The sequence below is a fragment of the Aquarana catesbeiana genome, linkage group LG01, assembly GCF_042186555.1.
Source record: "Aquarana catesbeiana isolate 2022-GZ linkage group LG01, ASM4218655v1, whole genome shotgun sequence".
Lineage (NCBI taxonomy): Eukaryota > Metazoa > Chordata > Amphibia > Anura > Ranidae > Aquarana > Aquarana catesbeiana.
Window position 1 is genome coordinate 751572224 of NC_133324.1, and position 24714 is coordinate 751596937.

Genomic DNA, 24714 nt, shown 5'->3' on the forward strand with positions numbered 1-24714 from the left:
CCCGGGCAAGGGTTGTGAGGATGAAGCCCTTGTCCCCATCAACATGGGGAAAAGGTGCTTTGGGGGACCCCAAATTACCCTCTCCATGTTGAGAGCATGGTATGGTTCAGGAGGGGGGCTGCTCTCTTGTGCCCCCCTTCCTGGCCTGCCATGGCTGCTTGCTCGGATAAGGGTCTGGTATGGATTTTGGGGGGACCCCCACGCCATTCTTTTTTTACATTTTGGCATGGAGTTCCCCTTAATATCCATAACAGACCTGAAAGGCCTGGTATGGACTGGGGGGGAGGGGACCGCACACCATTTTTTTCAATGGTTTCTTTTCTATATTGCCAGGAGCCGACAATACAGCCACAAGCAATTTTAAATTACATTTTTTCCTTTAGAAATGTCATTTTGTTGCGGTACTGTAATAAACATTAGAAAGATGCGCTACTTTACAGGCAGACTAAGGGGACTCCCATGCACGATATTTAAAGAAATATTTAATTTTTATTGTTTGACTTTAAGTATTATTAAAATCACTGCTCCTTTTAATGGCAATAACTTGCATATAAGCCTTTAAAATTAGCACTTTTGATTTTTCATGTTCATCTCATAGACTTTAATGGTGTTCGCACAAATTTTTTGTCTGTTCGCATGTTCTGGTGCGAACCGAACCGGGGGGGGTATTCATCCCTAATTTTGACATTTACACAGATTGCAGGGCAAACATTTTGCTGCTGACTAAATCTTCCAAGCCGAACATTGCCCATTACCTTCATTTTTTTTTATCAAGGAGGAGAAATCCCCCTAGTGGGGTCACAGACAAGAATAAAACCAGACAGAATTCCTAAATTGCTTGATTACTGTTTGTCTTTGATCTCTGTATTTCATAACACATGTAATATTTTTCTATTAAAGAGCAATATAGTATATTTTGCATGAATATTATTTGAAAGTAATTTTTTATGTGACATTTACAATTTGAATTGCTGTTTAGCATTTATTTATGGTATTTCATTGGCAGCTTTTAAATTCTCCATCTAAAGGCTGTAATTTTCATCTTTGCTGAAGGACTGTTGAGAAAGGGGGTCACTGCATTACCGCTTCACTCGCAGGGGGGGGTGCCGGCCTGACACCACCTGCAGTGTGTGGTATGCCACTGGTTACTGGTTAACAGACTGTATTGTTTTTACCGCTCTGGGCAACATGATGGAGATGAGTGGCCACTTAACAGTTCACCAAGAAAAATCGCCCATTGAATTTTGGGCTTCTTTCCACTAGGTACCATAGATCAACCGGCAGGCTCCAACAGGAATCCCATCTTTAAATTTCTATGGGTATCGGGTAAGAATACCCACCTACTGTTACATCATTACCCCAATATGGAAGTTTTATACTTTATTATACAATGTTAAAAGGTGGCTTCCCTTAGAGCCTGGTTTCCCTGCTCAGAGAGCTGCTGTACCACCCTGTTTAGGAAAGTGTAGTGATATGTTATCTTTTGGAGTACTTTGCTATCTGATTGAGTGAAGTAGTCTAAGCATAGTGTATATTGGCTGGTTTACCTAAACTAATGTTTGCAGTGAGCCACTTTGAATCAACATTTCTGTCTAATGTAAATCTGTTGGCTCATCTCTATAGACTGATAGACTTGCACCGAGAGAGAAAACAGTATTGTACAATCATTATGCAGCACTACGAAGCGGAAAGTACACTCATCATATGTAGTAAGAAACTCAGCTAACTTCAGACACAAATATACAGTATATATAGATATACAGTATATTTACAAACTACAGTATATACAGAAAAAAATGTTTTAGAAGAGTAAAACATATTCATAAGATTATATACATTAAAATGGTATTAAACCCAAAAGTAAATATGTATTATATTGCAGCTTACCAATTGTTAGAAGTGATGGCTGCGTTCGTTTTCTTTTTCAGGATTTTTTTTTCACCTGGTGATCCTGCTAGTAAGTCTGTTGTTTTTCAAAATAACAAGCTCTCCTGCAAATGTAGCAGTTAATGGATGAGATAAACCATTTAACACTGACTGGGGTGCTTACAATTGTCAGTGTTTATTTATTTAGGTACAACTTTTATCCCAAAAGGAACAAAACTATTTTCTGCAACTGCTTGTAAAGTGTTGGCTGGAGTTCCACTTCAGCTAGTGTATCTAAATCTGCTAGTGTACATAACACCCCCTCCCTCCAGATTAACAATGCTGCTGTTTAATAGTGCCTGCTGTGCTCCTTCATTCAGTTTGGGGGCACTCTAATACAGGTGTGTTACTTGCCAGGTCACCAAGTGAAAACAGGAGAAAAAAGTCTGAAAAGAGAAAACTAACCCAGCCACCACTTCTAATGATTGGTAAGATGCTATATATTACATTTCTGGTTTTGGTTTTAATACTGCTTTAAGGTGATCATATAGTCATTTATATCGAAAAAAAAAAAAACTTTACTTCACTAAAGGTTTTGTTTAAATAACAAAGAATAAAGACAGTTATGTTTTTATTTCTATAAAGTATTATTTTTTTCCAGGGACTTTGAAGGAAACAATATCCCAGGCTTAAGAAACACGACTTTCAACTCCTGTATTACTTTAACTGTTTTGTAAGTATTCTCTTAAATAATACCTAATAAATCCCTATAATATATTTTTACTTGTCATTAACACAAACAGAATCAATGCATCGCTCAAAGAAGTGGAGCCATAGTATATAGCTGGAAGCTGTATTCCGGATGCCTAGGCTGTGGAGTCCTCCCATCCACCAAAAGACAAATTAGTCAACAGAAAAAACAGCTGGCAACTCCATGAACCTCAAACTTCTTTATAAATGCCATCCCAGTGAGTAGACAGACAGTGGCAGACGCGTTTCGGCCTTGTTCACAGCACACATAGAAATTAAAAATGAACACATATATATACAAATACATCAAAAGAGACCCACCTCTCCTTCCATTAGTCATATTAGTTATATTTTTACTTGTCATATTGTACATACAATATGTAGTTTAGTATGAGTGCTGTTTTGTATGTATTACCTTAGCTAACACCTCATTTAGTACTCACAATATATTCTGAGTTGTCATGTTGCATATAGGTAGTTCAGAATAGAGACTGTATTTATAAAACTATTCAAAAATCAAAAAGAAATATTAGACTTGGCACTAGACAGTGCTCAATCATTTTAACCGATTGATAGACTAACCTCGTTTGGTAGCCTGTCTTCTACCTCAATACCTAACTCAAGGAATGCTTGTTGATATTTTTTAACCAATAGTCTTATACATAAGAAATAAGGAATATAAAATGTAATTACATGTAAGGTATAACTCCACCAAAGCATATTTTTCAATGTTGGGCGAAGCTATGCAAGAGTCTATCCCTATCTGGATTTTACTGCTGTCCAGCAAAAAGATCTTTTCCCACCCTGATATGACTTGCCTATCCGTGCCTACTGTTGTCAATGTTGTTTCCTTATGCCTATGAGGAATCCACATGCAGGGGCAGAGAGCAGTGTCCACTAGTGGATTTTCCACAGGAACCATACAGGCCAGGCATGGTTCCTTATCTGATAAGCTGATTTTGGCAAAAGGTAGAACACCAACTGAGGTCTTGGTCAACAGTGGAGCATCAAAGGGTGATTAAATTCTGCCCAATACTATCTATCAATACCCAATATCTAAAATGCAAAAATATGGTTTGGGTAGAGTTGCTCCTCAACCAAAACAATATGCATAAAACTAACTTTGCTACAAAAAAAATTGCAAGGTTTAGCCTTTCTTCCAAGTACAGTATATGATCAACAAATACTGTTTTGGAAAAAGTATTATTTTACATCATGACCACTGAGCAGATTTTTAGCATTGGATTTGTAAAGAACTTAAGTGAAGTATTCTGACACTGTATAAAGGATTAACATAAATTAGCATTTTCCTTATGCTTCATATTTAGGGAATAAATGTATTCATTACGATACATGGCATTGGGAGCTAAAGTAAATCTATTTACCATTCTATCCTATTATACGGATTATTTCATCAACTATGTTTTAAATCTCAAGAAATATTTTTCCTGCAAAGAGCAAAATTAAATGAACACTAAGGCTTATTTTGTCTTAAATGAAGGCAAATATCCACTGTATGCATAAAAGTGCAAAGCTTAATGCAAAGCTTTGCTAGATAAGATTAACACATCAGCATTATGTAAATGTTATTAAAATCTTGCCTCATGAGAAGTACTCCATAAAACTGAAAATGAGAAACCAAGAGCAGAAAGCATCTGGAAAAGCCTGGATATCAATAGTATATGTTTCATTTACATAATCGCAATGTGTTGCCTTAGCCCATTGAGGGGCCATTCAAAATGCATGGCAATGCAAGTTTTGAGCCTTACCTCATGTTGTGTGAATGGACCCTTAAATATTATTACATGTTTTCTTAAATCCAGGAAGAAAATAATGTCAGTTTTTCTTAAGATGGTCAAACACATTACAATTTACTACAGTACACCTGTCACCGAAGAAATACAAGGGCTTACCACCTGAGAAAGATGCCTGTCGACTGTCAGGCTGACCCTCTTACTTCGGTACCTTTTTAGTCACTGACATGAAACAGGTATGCACATCAGGAATATCAGAAGCCCTATAGGTATACTTCATTAGGGACACAAAGTAGTGGCGCAAAGAGTATCAACATGACAGCCAAGAATCTAGCATTTTTTAGAAGAAGAGGTTAGCAGTGGTAAATTTTATATTTCTTCCATGTTTTTAAGTAACACATTGGTCATGCTGCAGATGCAGAGGGCTCTTATCACATTGGATTGTTCTGATACAATCTGTATGAAGTGGTTGACATTGCTTCCCCTTCCCCAGCTTACAGGTACACAAGAAGTTAAAGGGGGAGGTCTGAAGGAAGGCCATGTAGCTTATACAGGGGGCAAGAGCTTTGGTGAAAAAAAGCTTCAGGGGTACCAGAGAGCTTGTGGAGGAAAGCTACAGAAAGGAAGGCTGCATACAAAGGTGGCCCTTGCGATTTTCTAAGTTAGACACTGCTAATTGAGGTAGCACAAGGTCTTGATTTAGATGTGCCCACTGGCCATAACTCTACCTTTTAGACCATGTTACACCTATATTTAGGGTGTAACATGGTTGCCAGCAGACCACCCCCCACCCCAAACTGGCCCTCCTGACAGCATATGGAGTTCTTCTCCCCCGCCTTTGAATCTTGTGCAGCTATGCTGAGTGGGGGTTCACCGATAAGTAATTTAGCACATTACTAAAGGTCCATAAAGGTCCAAAATGTACATATAAAGATTCTTCCTTGTGTCTTTTGCCCCATACACACAATCGGAAATTCCGCCAGCAAAAGTCCGATGTGAGCTTTTGGTCGGAAATTCTGACCCTGTGTATGCTCTTTCTGACTTTTGCTGGCGGAATTTCGGCCAGCAAAAGATTGAGAGCAGGTTTTCTGTTTTTCCGTCGGAAAAAGTTCCCCCCGGAAATTCCATTCGTCTGTATGCAATTCCTACGCACAAAAAACCATGCATGCTCAGAATCATTGCTTCGTATGGAGCTTCCCTTTTCTAGTGCCACCATATGCGGTGTACATCACCGCATTCTTGACGGACAAAAGTTCAGAGAACCATGTGTATGCAAGTCAAGCTTGAGTGGAATTCCGTCGTAAAAACCATCCAAGGTTTTTCCGATGAAAATTCAGATCGTGTGTACAGGACATTACACATTTCCTCCCAGATTCAGCAACTGAGGCAGTGCTGCCAAACCAAAAAGTAGTGGGTAGGAGTAGGTGTGGTCGCGTGCTAATTCACAAGCTACAAGCTTGTGAATCAGTAGTGACAACACTGACTCATGCCATCTCCAACATCTCATTGCACTGTAGTGCAAACAGGCACAACCTACTTGAGAGTGGCAACTCTGCTCTGAATTGAGCAGCACTGCAGCATTGTTGCCACACCATCACAGGAAGTTGCATGAGGTGGACATCACTGTCAGCCTCAATGGATATTTTTGGGATTTTGCAGGTTAACTAAGAACAAACTGTAAGTGCAGATATACTTCTAATTAAGTGCTTCAGCATATTTTTTTTTTTTATGAGCGGTCATAGCTCTACTGAAAAGCTTGAATGAACTGACAGTTCTAATTAACTAAATGCACTCCAGTAACATCAAAACGAAAGGTCTTTAGAAGGCAGCGACATCCTGAGTAAAAAAATGTCCACTATCAGTATGCAAAGAAGTGAAGACTGTGTATAAAGCAGTGGTGTCTCTGCAAAGGTCTGACACACCCCTTGAGTCAGAGTTAGGGCTTTCCAAATAAAAGGGAAGGCTTTGTGATATAGAACTAAATATTAATTAGATAAAAAGAAAGTAATATGACAAGTTTATTTGTCAGCATCCAAATTTACTTCATAATGTAATGTTTTTACGAGTACATCTAAAATTCTTTGTTAGTTTTGGATAGTGTGGGAATCAATTATAAACTCACTGAAACTGGATGAGAAAACTTTCTGACAGAGACACAGGAAGATATGGAAACTTAACAGCTACTAAGCTTCCTATACTCTACAACAACAAAAAATGTTGTCTGGACTTCACGCTTTAATCCAGGGAAAGTATCACCATTTAAAAAACAAAATCTCTGTTGTGCAGGCATAGAACATACCATTTGTTTTGCAGAGTTCTACGGAAGAACAGAATCGGCACAATAAGTGACAACACCTTTTCATATCTCTCCAGGCTGGATGAGCTGTAAGTACAGTATGTGTCAACTTTACATTTTACATAGCAGTGTTTGTTTGAGCATTTTATGATTTTTTTTGGCACCATGACTACTAAAATATTCCATAGCATTAAGCAAAAATAATTATATAAAATACTCCAGCACTAACAAGTATGTGCCCAGTGAAAGTATATAACCATAAGATACTGCTGCTGGCAAAAAAAAATAGGATTTACACCTCACCTATGTTACAACATAATAATAAAAAACTGTGCCTGCGCAGTAAACTATTTACAATAATCCAGAAGGTGTAAAATCAATAAAGTACAATTTGTGTAGAATGCCAACAATTTTCAAATGCTCAGTAAAGTGCTTTCTGTGCCATAAATACATAATGTGCAATTCATATAAATGTGTATCACATCAAAATAATATAATTAAAATTATAAACAGTCCATTCAAAAAATTCTAGATAAATATATATCATTGCCCTGTGTCCATTTTTATTAGTATGCTATATTCTAGCAGCAAAAAATAATAGAAAATAAACAAAATTGTGAATATATAAAATTTTCTCCACCAGTGGGTAATATGGGCTTGCTTGTAGTTGTAGAGCACTTATTCCTTCACCAGTATAATACAGATGGACCTAATATACTGTATATCGGTCAAACATGCTTTTACCCTTTTACATAGGGTTATTATGCTCTTTTGTATGTATCCTTCCAGGTTGATATGGACCTCTGCATAGGATTCTTCAATGTTAATCTATTTCCATACTGGTTATTCTTAGCTTTTTCTCCCGAATAGGACCCAAAATAGAATAATTCACAGTGCTTACTGTTATTTTAGCTTTATTTTATTTTTTTTAAACATAAGGATGCATTCACAATGTATAAAAAATGAATTTTCCTGTATACATTCCAATGGATGCAGCCTTTGTACATCCAAGAAAATGGCGCTCCGCTCACTTCCGGTTGCGGCGTGACATCACTGGCTCCTCCTCCCTATGCATTACGTCAATATATCACATAATTTTTTTTAAATTTTATTTTCTTCTTATTATATTTTACAATATTTTTTTACATGAAAACCAAATAGTAAAAGGTAGTGGACATACACAGGGATAGAGACGAGTCTCCCAATCCCTAAATATAAACACATAGGATTCTTTTTCTTAGAACAAGAAATATGGGATTTTTGTAGGGAGAATTAACGTCTGTTCACAGTAGGTACTGATACAACAAGTATTAAAAAATTGGATTTTTATTAAATGGAAAAAAGGAAAACAACAACAGAATATACATGAAAAATTGTTAATACAATAGACATCAAATGAGACCATCCAGTAATATGTTCAAATTATATTCATGCCTGTCAGCCAACATGTTTCGCAAACGACAAGTTGCTTCATCAGGGCATAGATCGGCATCATTAGTTCATTTAAACTACAAGAACAATAAATAGGTATACCATGGTTAGAAATGTATGGTGGTCATATACATACAGGTGTCATAAAGAGCATATAGCAATTCGTCTAAACATTTTGACTGGTAGTCTCACCTACTGGTCTAGGTCTGAGGTTAAAAGCATACTCCCCCGTTGCCAGGCATTGTCTGTTCTGCCAGCTGGTGCAAATACTCCGGGGGTGCCAGATCCCACCGGATATTGCCAATAGAGGAACTGGACCGCACAGTTGCAAGACAAGAATCTAATAAAATAAAATCAAAAATATATCGATACCAAGTTGTTTATTAAAACTAAAGCAATGCTATATATATAGTTTGTTCAAACGAATAATAAACACGACATTCGGTTAATATCGCTTGGCAACTATATAATGCAAACGGGTAAGATAGGTGCATGATCTTACATACCAAGACATAAGTCTTTGAACGTGTAATTATATAACAAGACATAAGTCTATTGACCGTGTAGTTAGCAATATATTCCAAATACTGCAAATAAAATATACTGCCTTTAGTGGTTGTACAAATATATCCTTAATCACATAATCCCGACATGGCATAACCTCTAACAGAGGACTGGAAAGAGGGGTTGATTAAATGTTGGAGTGTTAGCTGGTAAGTGTAGGGGTTAAGGCTGTATGGGAGTAACACAGTTGCAAAGAAATACATAGATTTCATATGCACCAGACCAGAGCCAGCAGCTCTATGATCAAGCATGGTTAGTCCGTGTCAGGAAGAGTGAGTCTCTTTCCAAACAAAGCAAAATGAAATAAAACAGAAATAAAAACTCATTTGATGTCTATTGTATTAACAATTTTTCATGTATATTCTGTTGTTGTTTTCCTTTTTTCCATTTAATAAAAATCCAATTTTTTAATACTTGTTGTATTAGTACCTACTGTGAACAGACGTTAATTCTCCCTACAAAAATCCCATATTTCTTGTTCTAAGAAAAAGAATCCTAAATATTTTTTTACAGTTTTTTTAGTCAAAGGTCACACAGATCAATTAGGTGGCCATCAAGGTCTGCCATTAGGTAGTGTGGGACCCATGAATCCCAGGTTTTCTTGAACTTAGCAAATGCATTCAAGATATTTGCTGTAAGTTTCTCATTAGTAAATGTCTGGTGAAGTCAGATTTTAACTTCATTCAACAAAATAAGTCAGCAAGCTCTCGCTATAGTTTGATTCATGGCCATCAAAATGTGTGTCATCAGTTTCAACTAATGTTTTGAGATGCCATGCATTTAATGTGTTTTGTGCATGCTTTTTACCTGTTAAAGCCTCTCTTAGGTTAGTGAGAGGATGTCTTTAATATATAACTATCCCCATGAATATTGCCTTTAACCCCTTCCTGCATACACAATCAAATGTGGCACATTCCTTAAAGGTCAGATCTGGGCTAAACATGTAGGTGGGTTGCAGTGTGGTGCGGCAATAACACACACAGTCCAAGTGCGATGAAAGAACTTGTATTAAAATAATGCATAGACAGTTTACAATAAAGCCAGTGGAAAGTCAATCTAACTGGCAACACTAACAGGTCCAGCAGCATGTAGAGAGAACAGGTTTCAGCCAAACTGAGAGCACCTGTTAGGAGGGGCAGAGCATAGCCAGCCATCTCATGCCCAAATGGGAAGATGTCCAGAGAAGTTGCAAGTCCTACGCTTTCCTTCCTCATCAGGAACCTTTCCCTGCTGCTAATTCTGTTTTTACTCCACCCACTCGCAAAAATGTGCACCAAGCCTGGGAGCCAGGGCTTTAAATAGGCTTTGCCTGACCCAAGATGGCTGCTAGAGTCACGTGGAGTGGCAGCATCCAATTGGATCTCTTCCCCAGTGACCCAGGAAACCATAGAGGAACCATGTTTCTTTTGACTTCCGCTCCAACTGTAGTGCCGCTGCAGAATCATGCCACCTGCACTGGAGAAAGTAGACTGCACCTACAAATACTGCCTAAATTAGGGTTCATATATATTCTCACTTGAATCTTAGTCCCCTTTGTACATTTATTCAATATCTGTGCAGTAATCCAATATGACACAACTCTTGCACTTTGCCTCTGTGCAGGAGTTTCCTGTAACATAGGCCAATCACTCCTGATTGTGCAGGGTGACTGGTCTTGTATCCACCCCACTATTGTTTTCTTCAGAGAGCCTGTAGGGGGAGAGTCTGCCGAGTCCCACCACAGCTCAGCTTTCAGTACAGACTAACTACAGCAGGGTGATGACAACATGAATACTTTTACAAGGTAATATTTGAGTTTAAAAAAAAAAAACTTTTCGTACACAAAGTGAATTTATATACTTTCTGGCTATTATAGAATATAATTAAAGACACTTTTTGTGTGCCTTGCGTTTTCCTTTGACTGTTCGCACGTGTTTTAATAATGCAGGACAACTCATAGGAATTACTATCCCAAAGATGCTTTCTGACATTACAAGGTTTTTGATAAAATTGCTGATATCCTGTCCAGCCCAGAGTCTTTGTGGTTACATTAGGTGTGTTAAAATAACCACAGATCTAAGTAACAATACAGAAATGTTATTTGAAAGTACAGCTATAAAGTGGTTTCCGTTATGTCTCTATACTAGTTACCATTAGAAACAACAAGTCTTGTTCAAATGGTCTTCATTTTTAAAATAAAGAGTTTTTATACAGTGTCTGTGTTGCCACACCAACCAATCCCTTTCTAGCTGATATTTTTCTAATAAATTAACAAAGGGAAGATTCTCATTGTCTGGTCTTACCAGCAATGCGATCTTCTGATACTATATATACATGGGGCGCAGTGGTTTAAGTTTATAATGAGAGAGCATTTTCTTTTACAGCGATTTGGCTCATAACAGAATTGAAGCATTTGATCCATCTTTATTGAAGGACTTGAAAGACTTGTCACAATTGTAAGTCTTTATGTGATCATTTTCTCTCAAGTAACCAGCAGTTGTATTTTTAACATGATACAACAAAATATGTATTTATACTTACTGCATAGTAACCGCTATGTAAAAGCTAAAATGAAAATTCTTATAGCAACTTGGCTGGATCTTATTGTTGATATAATTACAGGATACTAAGTTTCCTTATTGGATTGATGTTAATGCTATGATATTAAAGAACAACTTTCACAAAATGTATATGTACAGCAGATGCTGTAAATTGCACATCAGTTCTTACTATGCTTATTTTTTCCTGCAATTCTCTTTCTGTATTAACTAATGCTTGCACATTATACGGCAAAACGTTTGAGAACAACTAAACTTCACACCTACGCAGTATGGGCGAAAATTTGTTTTATTAAAAAAATTCAGGCCTTTCCAGTAAATGGTGCTGCTAATGCTACAGCAATTTAAAAAAACTGTGCACATTCAACCTTGTGCCAATGTCCTTTTCTGTTCCAGCATGACTCTATACACAAATCTATATCCATAAACCCAGGGCTTCATGAGCTGGTGTAAAGGAACTGGAGTGACCTATAGAGAGCCCTGACCTCCACCTGTTCAAACATCTTTTGGATGATTTGGAATACCAATTACGAGCCAGGCATTCTCATCTAACTTCAGTACCAGACCTCATTAATGGTCTTTTGGTTGAATGGAACATATTCCCAAAGACAAAATAACAAAACAAAAAAAATCACTACGCTAAGGTGAAATCAATTTAAAACAAAGCTGCCAGCACCAAACATACAGAAAAGAAAAATACAAAACAGATGCAGAGCTGTATTTAAATAAAATAAAAGTAATATCAAAACCTAGAAACCCAATATATCTAACAATTTAAACATAAACCATATGCTAGAATAATTAATAAACTCATATAAATGACCTTTAAAATAACTTTTCACTGAAAACTCATTAGTATGTGTGAGTTACACATACATTGATCAATTTGTGAGCAATCAAGTTCTAATAGCATAAATTGTGCCACCAAAAGTGTCCATATAAGAGTCCACACACATTAATGCTGTTGAAAATGCATGACCAACTCCAATCCATGCCTCCCAGTAAGTGATAATATAGAATATGACCATTCTTGCAAAATGGTTATGTCAGGGATTGAATCACCTGCTGGTGGCACTGTGGCTCCCAGACCTGTAGGTTTTAGCTTCGGTGTCCACCAGCGGTTGTCTCTCCACAACCAGCAGTTCCTAGCAATTAATCTTCACCTGATACTGGCTGTTGGGAGGGTATTTAATTTTCTGTTACTCCATCTTGCCTTGGTGTTCTGCTTGTGTATCGCTGATCCATGTGCCTTGTGACCTGTTATGCTGCTCATGTTCCTGATCCTTTGCTTGAACCTGCATTTGTGTACCCTCTCCCTGTCCTGACTTGTTCCCTGCTCCTTCAGCTTTATCTTCTGTGCATGGCCCTGGCTCTGATACTGACGACACCTGTTTAGTCTTACAATGCCATCTGTATATAATTACTTAGCTTAGTTAGTTTTGGTAGTTTGCTTATCGTTCTCAGTCTCACCCATTCACTGGTATTGGTTCACAGAGTTTTGGTATTCTTGGTGTATTGGATGTGTGTGTATATTGTTGGTTTGAGGGCATAGCCTTTAAAAAATTTAAATATTTTATACCATCTTTGTGCCTTGTGTTCACTGTGTAAGTCCATACATTTCTGGTCATGCCTGTTTCGCGGGATACCTGCACTTGGTATTCCTTACCGGTCAAGAGTGCTTATAGGGTTAATATCTCAATTTCTGCTGTATCCCTTAATCAGACCAGGAAAAAGGAAAGAGCATGAAAGGAAGAGACAAGAGACAACCCCATAGTGTAGCAGCATTTAAAACCACCTTTCAAAATGTTGTGGAAAACATTCCCTGAAGAGTTCAGACTGCTATAGCCACAAAAGGGGCCTCAATGCCCATGGTTTTGCAAAAGGATGTCCAGCGAGCTCATATAGGTGTGATGGTTCGCAAACTTTTGGCCATAGAGTGTACTTGATGACAATGCACTCTCAGACTCCATACCATATAGGCTGGAGTAAGTCACAGCTTTTGCTTTTCACTGCGCTAACCCGTCCTCCATTTCATTCATAGAGATGATACCCTTATGTGCTGAGCAGAACTGAACTGTAGGCATTGTGAAGTTACCATACCTGGATGAAGTATAAATAAACAGAGGAATGGAACATGAGCTCATCACTTCAGATAGCTATAGCTGAGCAGGAATTTGAGACAGCCATTGACTCCAATCAAACTTTGACTTTGTATCATAGACATGCTTACAGCACAACTGGATTGAAAGATGAAGATAGGTGGCAAAACAAGTCTCCCCATCCTCAACTTATTCTCCAGATTCCCTGTTGCCATTGTTTTTTGATATAATCTTAAACTTTGGTAAAATAATCATTAAAGAGAAATATTATATTTATACATTAAAATAAATTTTAAAATAGATGTCCATTTATTCTTTTTTAGCTCTGTAGTAGCCTAGGTCCCAGGGGAGGTCAAGGGGCCCAGCTGCAACCATCATGCTCATGTGGTAAACCGGAGGGTAGTGTAATAAGTCAAGGGCAGGCTGTGTACCTAAAAGGAAGATGCACTGATAACGTAGAAAGTTGGTGTCAAAACAGGGTGGGCTGTGCTAGTACAGACAATACAAATGGGGCATCTTCTTTGTGCCTGTTGCAATCTAATCAATATCAATCCAAGGGATGGAGGAGGCAAAGCCTGCTACCTTGCCTAGGGCTCCAGTATCCCTTAATCTGTCTCTTTTTCTTTAAGTATACATAACATAGTTACCCAACAGTTATTCAAAAATAATAACAAAGTAGATTAATTGCATGTTTATATTATATGATTCTTTTTGGAATATCACTTTATGAAAGAAAATTTACAGTATATTATAATAGTATTTTGTCACAGTTATTACTGAATAATAATATCACTGACTGTTTTTATTGTTGTTATTTTTGTATTATTTTTTGTTTAATATGTACAGGAATATTTCCTATAACCCCTTACAGAAGATACAGGCAGACCAGTTTGATTATGTTCTTGCATTGAAGTCCCTGTAAGTATAATTTAGGGTGAAGTGTTTAAAACTTTATTATACTTTTGCCCAAATAGTGCTTTATAAAACTGACCTGATCTTACTTCAGTACAGTCCTGGATTTAAATACAATGCATCCTTTCTGCTATTTGTTCTTCCACTGTACCATCCCCTACATTAGGCCTGCAAGGCCATGTAGTAGTGGGGGTGACCTGAAGTACAAAAAAGATTCACGTAAAGCATTCAACTGCAAGTGAGTGTGTGTGTGTTTAAAGCTAAACTCTAGGCATAGAGAGGAGGCATGGCAATACAGTATTGTGTTCATTAAAAAAAAAATACATCTATTTTTAAATACAGATCATGTAAGCACTTAAATTTGACTTGGTATCATCCTTTTGATTTGACTACTGAAGCATTAAGATAGGGACGGGGGCATAAGTAGGAGCCAATTAGGTGTGCTGCATGCACATGTGCAGACAAAGTACATACTAAGGAGAGAGTAGACTGAGCAGATGGATGATTTTTTTCATCATGCTACTGCTGCTTCTTCTCTATCACAGGCTTGGGACAGGGTATATGATCTAGCTGCATTTTTTAACTACAACAGACTAAATCCATGTCACCAGCCTAATATTGCTGTCTTAGGAAAGTGGATAAGAGGTGCTGGAACCCTGAGAATTGTTCTAGAATTACTTGATATATACAGTATATACTGATAACCTTGGAAGAAAGTGGGTGGATGGTGGCCAGCGATTGATGAGGACGTCCATTTCTCATTTACACATCTTGGTCCAGGATCCATCTTAGACCCTGCAGAGGGCTATATCTGCTGGCGCATATGACCTCACTATAATAGGAGGTCCACATAGGAGGTCTTCTGGTAAGAGTGGTTATTTCTTCTGACCCTCACACCACGGAGGAATTCATCACTTTCTCTTGGTGATGGCTGAAAACTCCAAGAACTCTTCCCCTCTCTTCAGTTTTATCATGCTGCAAAATGACGTGATGGTCGTGAAAGAATAATTGGGCCTTAAGATCTTGTCACGGTATCTCTGTGCCTTCAAAATGCCATCAATAAAATGCACCTGTGTTCATTGTCCATAGCATATGCCTGCCCATACCACAACCCCACCGCCACCATGGGCCACTCGATCCACAAAGTTAACATCAGCAAACTGCTCACAAACTGCTCACTGCTCACACTGTCTGCCATCTGCCCTGTACAGTGAAAACCGGGATTCACCTGTGAAGAGAACACCTCTCCAAAGTGCCAGACGCCATCGAATGTGAGCATTTGCCCACTCAAGTCAGTTATGATGACGAACTGCAGTCAGGTTGAGACCCTGATGAGGACGACGAGCATGCAGATGAACTTCCCTGAGACGGTTTCTGACAGTTTGTGCAGAGATTCTTTGGTTATGCAAACCAATTGTTGCAGCAGCTGTCCGGGTGGCTGGTCTCTAACGATCTTGGAGGTGAAGATGCTGGATGTGGAGGTCCTGGGCTGGTGTGGTTACACGTGGTCTGCGGTTGTGAGGCTGGTTGGATGTATTGCCAAATTCTCTGAAACACCTTTGGAGATGGCTTATGGTAGAGAAATTAACATTCAATTCAAGGGCAAAAGCTCTGGTGGACATTCTTGCAGTCAGCATGCCTAATGCACGCTCCCTCAAAACTTGTGACATCTGTGGCATTGTGCTATGTGATAATACTGCACATTTTAGAGTGGCCTTTTATTGTGGCCAACATAAGGCAAACCTGTGCAATAACCATGCTGTCTAATCAGTATCTTGATATGCCACACCTGTAATGTGGATGGATTATCTCGGCCAAGGCAAAGTGCTCATTAAAACAGATTTAGACAGATTTGTGAACAATATTTGAGAGAAATAGGCCTTTTGTGTACATAGAAAAAGTCATAGATCTTTAAGGTCAGCTCATAATAAATAGGAGCAAACACAAAAGTGCTGTGTTTATAATTTTGCACAGGTAATATGTAAATTGGGCAACCTCGCACCAATAAAAAGTGAAATTACTATATAGCTGCTCCCCAAATTACGTAAGATTTCCTACTGTGCCATATAAAAAATAGTGATGGGGGCACTGTGAAATAAATACTATCAAATATGTATATATATGACCACATAACATTGAATGGAATGGTGACAATAAATAATAATACACAAAGTGTCTTTTAAAAGTTCATAAATCTTCAGTGAAAATTCTATATAAAATCGAACTAGAATCAAATGATCATGCAGAAAATCCTCCACCGTGTCATATAAAATTCAAATCACACCCCATGTGCTCAAGTAAAAAGACCTGCTCACCAGATGTCCATGACCTCTTTAATTAAAAAGAAGGTCTTAAAACGCTAGATAAACACTCCTGGGGCCAAAAGATGAATCAGTAACCTCCTAGGCTGTGCTCTCCTCTCCACCACGGTTGCCCATATGGATAAAAGACAAAGGGGGACCAATAGCGTGATACTGTTTTTATTTAAAATCTGATAAACCATACAAAAAATCTGCTTACGTTTTCCAGTGCCTATATCCGGGCACTAAGGATAACTCGCATGTGGGCTAGTGGAGAACCATACACCGCTCAGTCCGCACTGAAGATCAGCATGCGTTCCACCACTGCTGAAAGATGAACCGGAAGCTGGATTAGGGATATGACTTGAGTGGAAGGTGCATCTACATAAGTTTCGTGTTGCTACATGCCTCATACAGACGCAGAGATAAAACATATGTAATGCATAAATAAATACACTATTATTAAAAACAATAGGTTGTTATTGTGGACCATTATACCAATTCATAAAAAAACATTAAAATATATCACAGAAAATCTATGTTTTAGCAAACTGATGACAATGTATGTGTATATCTAAAATTTAACATTTAATTTTTAGATATTTGCCAATATAAATTCCTACTTGATTTTCCACATGTATTAATGAAGGATTAATGATGTTAATACTAGTTAACTATTTCCAAAAGGAGTGAAGACCATAATTAATCATTAGTTAAAAAACTTTAAGATCTAAATCTATATTCAGGGTATCCAGCCAATATAACTATTTGGTTTCATTCTGGGATACTGCCCGATTAAGATGGGTGTCTAGAAATGTTATCTATTCTATAAAAACAGTATCGCGCTATTAGTTCCCCTCTTGTCCTTTATCCCTCTGGGCAACCGTGGTGGAGAGGAGAGCATAGCCTAGGAGGGTTCTGATTAATCTTTTGGTCCCAGCAAGGCTGCTGTACTGGACCGGGCCACCAGGGTGGGGGCCCAGGCAATCTGAAGAGAGTGCAGAAAAAAAAGTCTTTCTCCAACTCCCCCCCTCCTCCGCTCCTCCCCCCTCCTCTCTCAGCAGCTGTTCAGCCACTCTCAGTGAGTACTTACTCGGGCTAAACATCTCAGAGGCGGAACCTGACTGTGAGATCCTGTAGTTTGAGTGGACGGGAGGGGGTGTGGCTGGCTTCGAGGATGATCTGCTTCTATGGGGGGGGTGTGGCACACATGAGCTGCATTTACAATATGGACAGTGGCAGTGGATCTGGATTCTCAGGGGACTGCAGGTTAGCCCAGTCACATTAACTGCAATGTAAAGTCTAATGTCTGTTTTATCATGTAGTAAAGCTGTCCTGACTGTGAGAAATTGGATTTTAAACTGCACTGCCCAATTTCTCACAGCAGTGCTACATGAAAAAGGAGATACCATCAATGTCAGCAAACCCCACTTTTTATTACTTCTGTCTAAATTTTTAGATCACTGGTTCACACCATGCCTGGAGCTGTATCACATAGGAACGCACTGTGCGTTCCTATGCAATTCACATGCGGGTCTGTGCAGTGCAATTTCAAGCTCATTCATTTTGAATGGGCTAAAATTGCATTGCACCAAAAGTAGTGTATGCACTACTTTTTAACATGCACTGCAACCAGATCACATGGCAAGTGCAGGGCAAACACACTACGTTTGCGACCTGCGTTTGAGGTGTCATTAACTTTTTATTGACACCTGCTGCAAATTGCAAAAGCAGTGGGTTTTGCATGCAGGTTGAATTGTACAAGAATTCACAACACATTCCTTCACAATTCAGATGCAAGCATGGTGTGAACCGGCCCTTAGACATAATATTACTTCTCAATAAAAGTTTAGAAAAAAGTTTTTTTTTTTTTAAAAGTGGGTTTAGCTGACATAAATAGCATCTCCTTTTTCATGTAGCACTGTTTGACTGTGAGAAATTGGACAGTGCAGTTTTAAACGCAGCACAGTGTCATCTGCATCCTACACACAGTCATCTTAGACTCTAATTAACCACACCCCTTTAAGCCATGCCCAATAATTAAGCGTAATTTAAACCACATCTGTTTTTCAGCTCTGTGTGGTGCATATTTTTAAATTAGCCACGCTCACAATTTAGCCTTTATGAATATACCCTAGCTTGTCTGTATACCCTAGCCTCTGCATAGGGGCGGAGCCAGGGGTGGGGTTGAAGGAGGGACCAGGGGTGGGGCTGAAGGGGGCCCCATCAGGTAGGCTGTACGGAGCCCCATGATTTCTATAGAGCGGCCTGGGGCCCCAGTAGTGTTTATCTAACATTTTCAGACATTTTTCCTAATTAAAGATGTCATAGACATTTGGTGAGCAGGTCTTTTAACTTGAGTATCTTATATGAAGCGGTGGAAGATTTTCTGCACGATCATTTGATTCTACTATGATTTATATATAGAATTTTCACTGAAGATTTAAGGATTTTTAAAAAGACACTCTGTGTATTATTATTTATTGTCACCATTCCATTCCTTGTTATATGGTCATGAATATACAAATGTGATAGTATTTATTTCACAGTACCCCCCATAACCATATATATATATATATATATATATATATATATATATATATATATATATATATATAACAAGAAGTTGAGGATGCAATCCAGATCTTTGCAATATTCTCTTTACATCAAATCTTCGTATATATTACAGGTAATCTGAGATAAGCGACTGCACAGTTTCGAACATAAACATGTCCTTCATCAAGCTGCATGTGTCATGAAGAACATGGTTATGTTCGAAACTGTGCAGTCGCATATCTCAGATTACCTGTAATGTAATGTATATGAAGATTTGAAGTAAAGAGAATATTGCAAAGATCTGGATGGCATCCTCAACTTCTTGTTATGTGTTTGGTGGAAAACTGAGGAACTCCACATTGGATGTAATCCTGTGAAAAGTACATTGGCTAATAAGTTTCCCACCTTGGTTTAACTATACAGTATATTATTATATATATATATATACAGTGGGGGCGGAAAGTATTCAGACCCCCTTAAATTTTTCACTCTTTGTTATATTGCAGCCAGTCATTTAAGTTCCTTTTTTTTCCTCATTAATGGACACCGAGCACCCCATATTGACAGAAAAACACAGAATTGTTGACATTTTTTGCAGATTTATTAAAAAAAGAAGAACTGAAATATCACATGGTCCTAAGTATTCAGACCCTTTGCTGTGACACTCATATATTTAACTCAGGTGCTGTCCATTTCTTCTGATCATCCTTGAGATGGTTCTACACCTTCATTTGAGTCCAGCTGTGTTTGATTATATTGATTGGACTTGATTAGGAAAGCCACACATCTGTCTATATAAGACCTTACAGCTCACAGTGCATGTCAGAGCAAATGAAAATCATGAGGTCAAAAGAACTGCCTGAAGAGCTCAGAGACAGAATTGTGGCAAGGCACAGATCTGGCCAACGTTACAAAAAAATTCTGCTGCACTTAAGGTTCCTAAGACCACAGTGGCCTCCATAATCCTTAAATGGAAGACATTTGGGATGACCAGAACCCTTCCTACAGCTGGCCGTCCGGCCAAACTGACCTATCGGGGGAGAAGAGCCTTGGTGAGAGAGATAAAGAAGAGCCCAAAGATTACTGTGGCTGAGCTCCAGAGATGCAGTCGGGAGATGGGAGAAAGTTATAGAAAGTCAACACTGCAGTCACTGCAGCCCTCCACCAGTCAGGGCTTTATGGCAGAGTGGCCCGGCGGAAGCCTCTCCTCAGTGCAAGACACATGAAAGCCCACATGGAGGTTGCTAGAAAACAACTGAAGGACTCCAAGATGGTGAGAAATAAGATTCTCTGGTCTGATGAGACCAAGATAGAACTTTTTGGCCTTAATTCTAAGCGATACGTGTGGAGAAAACCAGGCACTGCTCATCACTTGTCCAATACAGTCCCAACAGTGAAGCATGGCGGTGGCAGCAGGCTGTTTTTCAGCTGCGGGGACAGGACGACTGGTTGCAATCAAGGGAAAGATGAATGCGGCCAAGTACAGGGATATCCTGGATGAAAACCTTCTCCAGAGTGCTCAGGACCTCAGACTGGGCCGAAGGTTTACCTTTCAACAAGATGCAACAAGACAATGACAAGACAAGACAATGACCCTAAGCACACAGCTAAAATAACGAAGGAATGGCTTCACAACAACTCCGTGACTGTTATTGAATGGCCCAGCCAGAGCCCTGACTTAAACCCAATTGAGCATCTCTGGAGAGACCTAAAAATGGCTGTCCACCAACGTTTACCATCCAATCTGACAGAACTGGAGAGGATTTGCAAGGAGAAATGGCAGAGTATCCCCAAATCCAGGTGTGAAAAACTTGTTGCATCCTTCCCAAAAAGACTCATGGCTGTATTAGATCAAAAGGGTGCTTCTACTAAATATTGAGCAAAGGGTCTGAATACTTAGGACCAAGTGATATTTCAGTTTTTCTTTTTTAATGAATCTGCAAAAATGTCGTAGGACCTGGCCGTGACCTGCAATTGAAACTTGCACACCCGTCTCTCTCCTAATTTATTCAATCGACATACCGCACATTTGCAGCATGGAAAATAACCCTTCAGATCTTGGAAGAAAGATGTTCTTTTAGGGACATCTACCACATTGGGACCAACTTGCAACCCCAATGGTGGTACACCTTGATAGATAACCTGAGGTAAATCAGGTATGCAAGAACTCAGGAGTCTACGTAATGAAAGAATAATTAAAGGCCTTACCACTAGCACTCTTAGTAGTGCCATTACCCAACATATTGGCTCTATCCATCTGTCCTACCTGTGTGATTAACTGGTCCAACTCGTCAGCATTTTACCCTCTATCCACAACCCTAGATCTTAACACCATGGCTTGTTTTAGGTAAGCATCACGTAAAGAATATTTTCGTCTTAGCCTAATAAATTGGCTTCTAGGGACAGACTTATTCCAGGGAGGATGATGGCAACTCCCTTGGCCTATGAAACTGTTAAGGTCCGTCTCTTTAAAGTATGTGGTGGTAATAGACCCATCCTTCACCTCAATATTCAGGTCTAAAAAATGTATCTTATGAGCTCTAGCCTCATGTTGTAAGACTATCCCCAGCTGATTATCAATGATATTTTCAATGAAACCTTCCAAGGACTGCATTCTGCCATTCCAGAGGAGGAGGACGTCATCTATATATCTCCTCCAAACAACCAGTTCAGGTCTTCGGTTAGCATAGATGACGTCCCCCTCCCATTTGGACATGAACAGATGCACAATGCTGGGTGCAAATTTGGCATCCATCGTGACTCCTCTATTCTGAAGATAGTAGGAGCCACTAAACCAAAAATAATTGTGAGACATGGCAAAATTAAGTAACTGGAAAATAAAATCTCTCTGGATAGGTAGCAACTTCATCCTTCTCGAGGAAACAGTCAACTGCTGCAGCCCGATGTTGATGAGAGATAATAGTGTAGAGAGAGGCAACATTGGCTGTGGCCCCACATCACTTATACCCTTCTCCTTTTCCTGTCTGTGCCCCCTCCCCACTCTGGTCCCTCTGTGGGGGAACGAGATGGTCAAAAAATTAATAGGTAGATAAATCTCTTATTCGCTAGTGGCAAAATATCTGCTTGGCAAAGGTCCAACCAATGACAGAGTAAAACAGGTATAACCATATGGGATACTAAAAAATAAAGAGTAATAAATAAACATAGCCAAAGTCATTATAACTAAGAACTGACACCATAGCCATTGAGGCAACAGAGAACACCTACCCCTTATATAAATTCTTGTAATGTATCTCCCTCCTTCCTACATTGATCACTAAATAATTACCTCACAGTCCCCATATAGAATACCTGATAAAACAAAAATGTAAACAGCCAAATCTACAAAAAACAATCACCCAAGAGGTATCTCTTAACCATAAGCTTATACCTGAACTTACCAAGAGAAAGGCACCACATGAGCGTAAACCATTCACTTTGCTGGTTACTCCATAAAGTATAAGCCATAGCCACAGACATACTGCCATATCTGCTTATCTCACCAAATGCAGCACACTTCTGAATATAGTATCAAATGGCGCTGATCCTGGGGAAGTGACTTGTTTGAGAAACGCATTGATCCATTTTTACGCCCATTAATAAATATATCTGTGGAAATATTTATATGGCACTTATTATGCTATCTGTTTTTAATATTTGTAAATTTAAAAAAATGTGTTTTACATATGTTGTTTGCACTCTCTTTAGTGGCACACTTAAAGTTCCATTGTCTTCCTCTCTCTTCTCCCACCATTCTGGTAGAGTTGTGGGTGGGATATTTTTGGTTGATTTGAGTAGGGATGGTGCCCCATTGTGTTAATGTGTTTATATGTTTTAAGGGCTCCAGCATTACCAATTTTTCTATATATTTTTAGATAGGTACAATTGCAGCTTGGACCAATATAACTATGCATATACCATACCTGTGGGAACCTTGTGGAAGGTGGAAATCAGTGTAGTAGGCACCACTACTGCAGAGACCTCCACTGGCATCTGGGTCCGATCGACATGGGATCCAAAAGCTAGTGGAAATCCTTATAGTAGCAGTGCCTTCTACAGCTCAAGCTTCCTTTGGCATCAACCTGGTATGGTAAATGCATAGTTACATTGGCCCAAGCTTAACCAAAGTAAATATGTGAAAATATTCATACCTGGAATTCATCTTTAAAACATCACCTATTGGAAGTAATTCAGGGCAACCCCATCCTAGAGAAATGACACTATGGAAAAATCGAACTAGGACTGATAACTGTGCAGAAGTTAAATAACTTAGATGTAAGTGCATAGACTGATATAAGCTCTCGCAAGCGGGGTGCTCCTAACCTTCTTGTTTTGAATTGTATTGTAATTGTACTCAGTGGCGTCGCTAAGGGGGGGCGGGGGGTGCGGTCTGCACCCAGGTGACACCCGCCAGAGGGTGACACCAGGCTGACACTGGCACCAATGCCACGGCTCCCTCCTTCCCTTCCAGATCTCCTCAGCTGCATGCGATGTATGGGAAGAGTGGCGGAGGAGGGAGTGAGGCAAAGACAGAGGTGCCTGGAGTCTGACACTGACTGTCCCACACACCGCAATTATCTCTCTCCCTGCCAGCTGCACTCACTGCAGACCCAAACTATAGCCACCTCCTCCTCGACTTCCTCGAGGAGGGAGAGCACGCTACAGCACCTGTCAGGGGCCGAGGTATTGCAGAGGAGGAGGACATCTATGCTGCCAGGAGAGTCATTTTAGGGAGGGGAGAGGGGTTGAGGGTAAGTACTAGGGGGTGCTTTGTTTTGGGTTAGAAATGTCTTGAACTATAAGGAAGGGGGCAGATTTGAAGTTTAACCCCCCCCAGTACAATTCCTCTCCCCTCCCAAAGCACCCCCTAGCACTTATCCTCTAATCCCCACCCCCCAAACAATCAAAGATCCGATCCCAGCTCCATCTACCCACCCATCCCAGCTCCATCCACCCCCCCACCCCATCCCTTCTCTATCCATCCCATCCCTGCTCCATCCACCTCCCCCCATCCCATCCCTGCTCTATCCATCCCCCGATTCCATCCCTGCTCCATCCATCCCCCATCCCATCTCCATCCACATCCTCCATCCCTGCTCCATCCATCCCCCCATCCCATTCCTGCTCCGTCCCCCCATCCCAGCTTCGTCCATCCCCCGATCCCATCTCTGCTCCATCCCAGCTCCATCCACCACCCTATCCCATCCCTGCTTCATCCATCCTCCCCATCCCCTCCCTGCTCCATCCACCCCCCATCCCATCCCAGCTCCATTCATCCCCCCTGATCCCATCCCTGCTCCATCCACCTCCCCCCATCCCATCTCAGCTCCATCCATCCCCCCAATCCCATCCCAGCTCCATCCATTCCCCCAATCCCGTCCGGGCTCCATCCTTCCCCCTAATCCCATCCCGGCTCCATCCCCCTGATCCCATCCTGGCTCCATCCATCACCCCCATCCCATCCCAGCTCCATCCACCACCCCATCCCATTCCAGCTCCATCCATCCCCCTGATCCCATCCTGGCTCCATCCACCCCCCCGATCCTATTCCAGCAACCAGTGACACCAACCCTAGTGACGTCACTGACTGTACTGTCTCCCTTTATATTGTTAAGCACACACAGTTGGTGCTATAAAAATCCTGTATAA

General features: G+C 39.9%; 1 protein-coding gene across 1 annotated transcript in view; it reads left to right on the plus strand.

The window, feature by feature from the left end:
- RXFP1 (relaxin family peptide receptor 1) overlaps nucleotides 1-24714 on the plus strand; it is a 522477-nt gene that overhangs the window by 371825 nt on the left and 125938 nt on the right. Inside the window, exons 10-13 of the mRNA XM_073605821.1 lie at nucleotides 2528-2599; nucleotides 6684-6755; nucleotides 11025-11096; nucleotides 14144-14215. Of these exons, the coding sequence (XP_073461922.1) occupies nucleotides 2528-2599; nucleotides 6684-6755; nucleotides 11025-11096; nucleotides 14144-14215 (288 nt within the window). The remainder of the gene's footprint in view (nucleotides 1-2527; nucleotides 2600-6683; nucleotides 6756-11024; nucleotides 11097-14143; nucleotides 14216-24714) is intronic.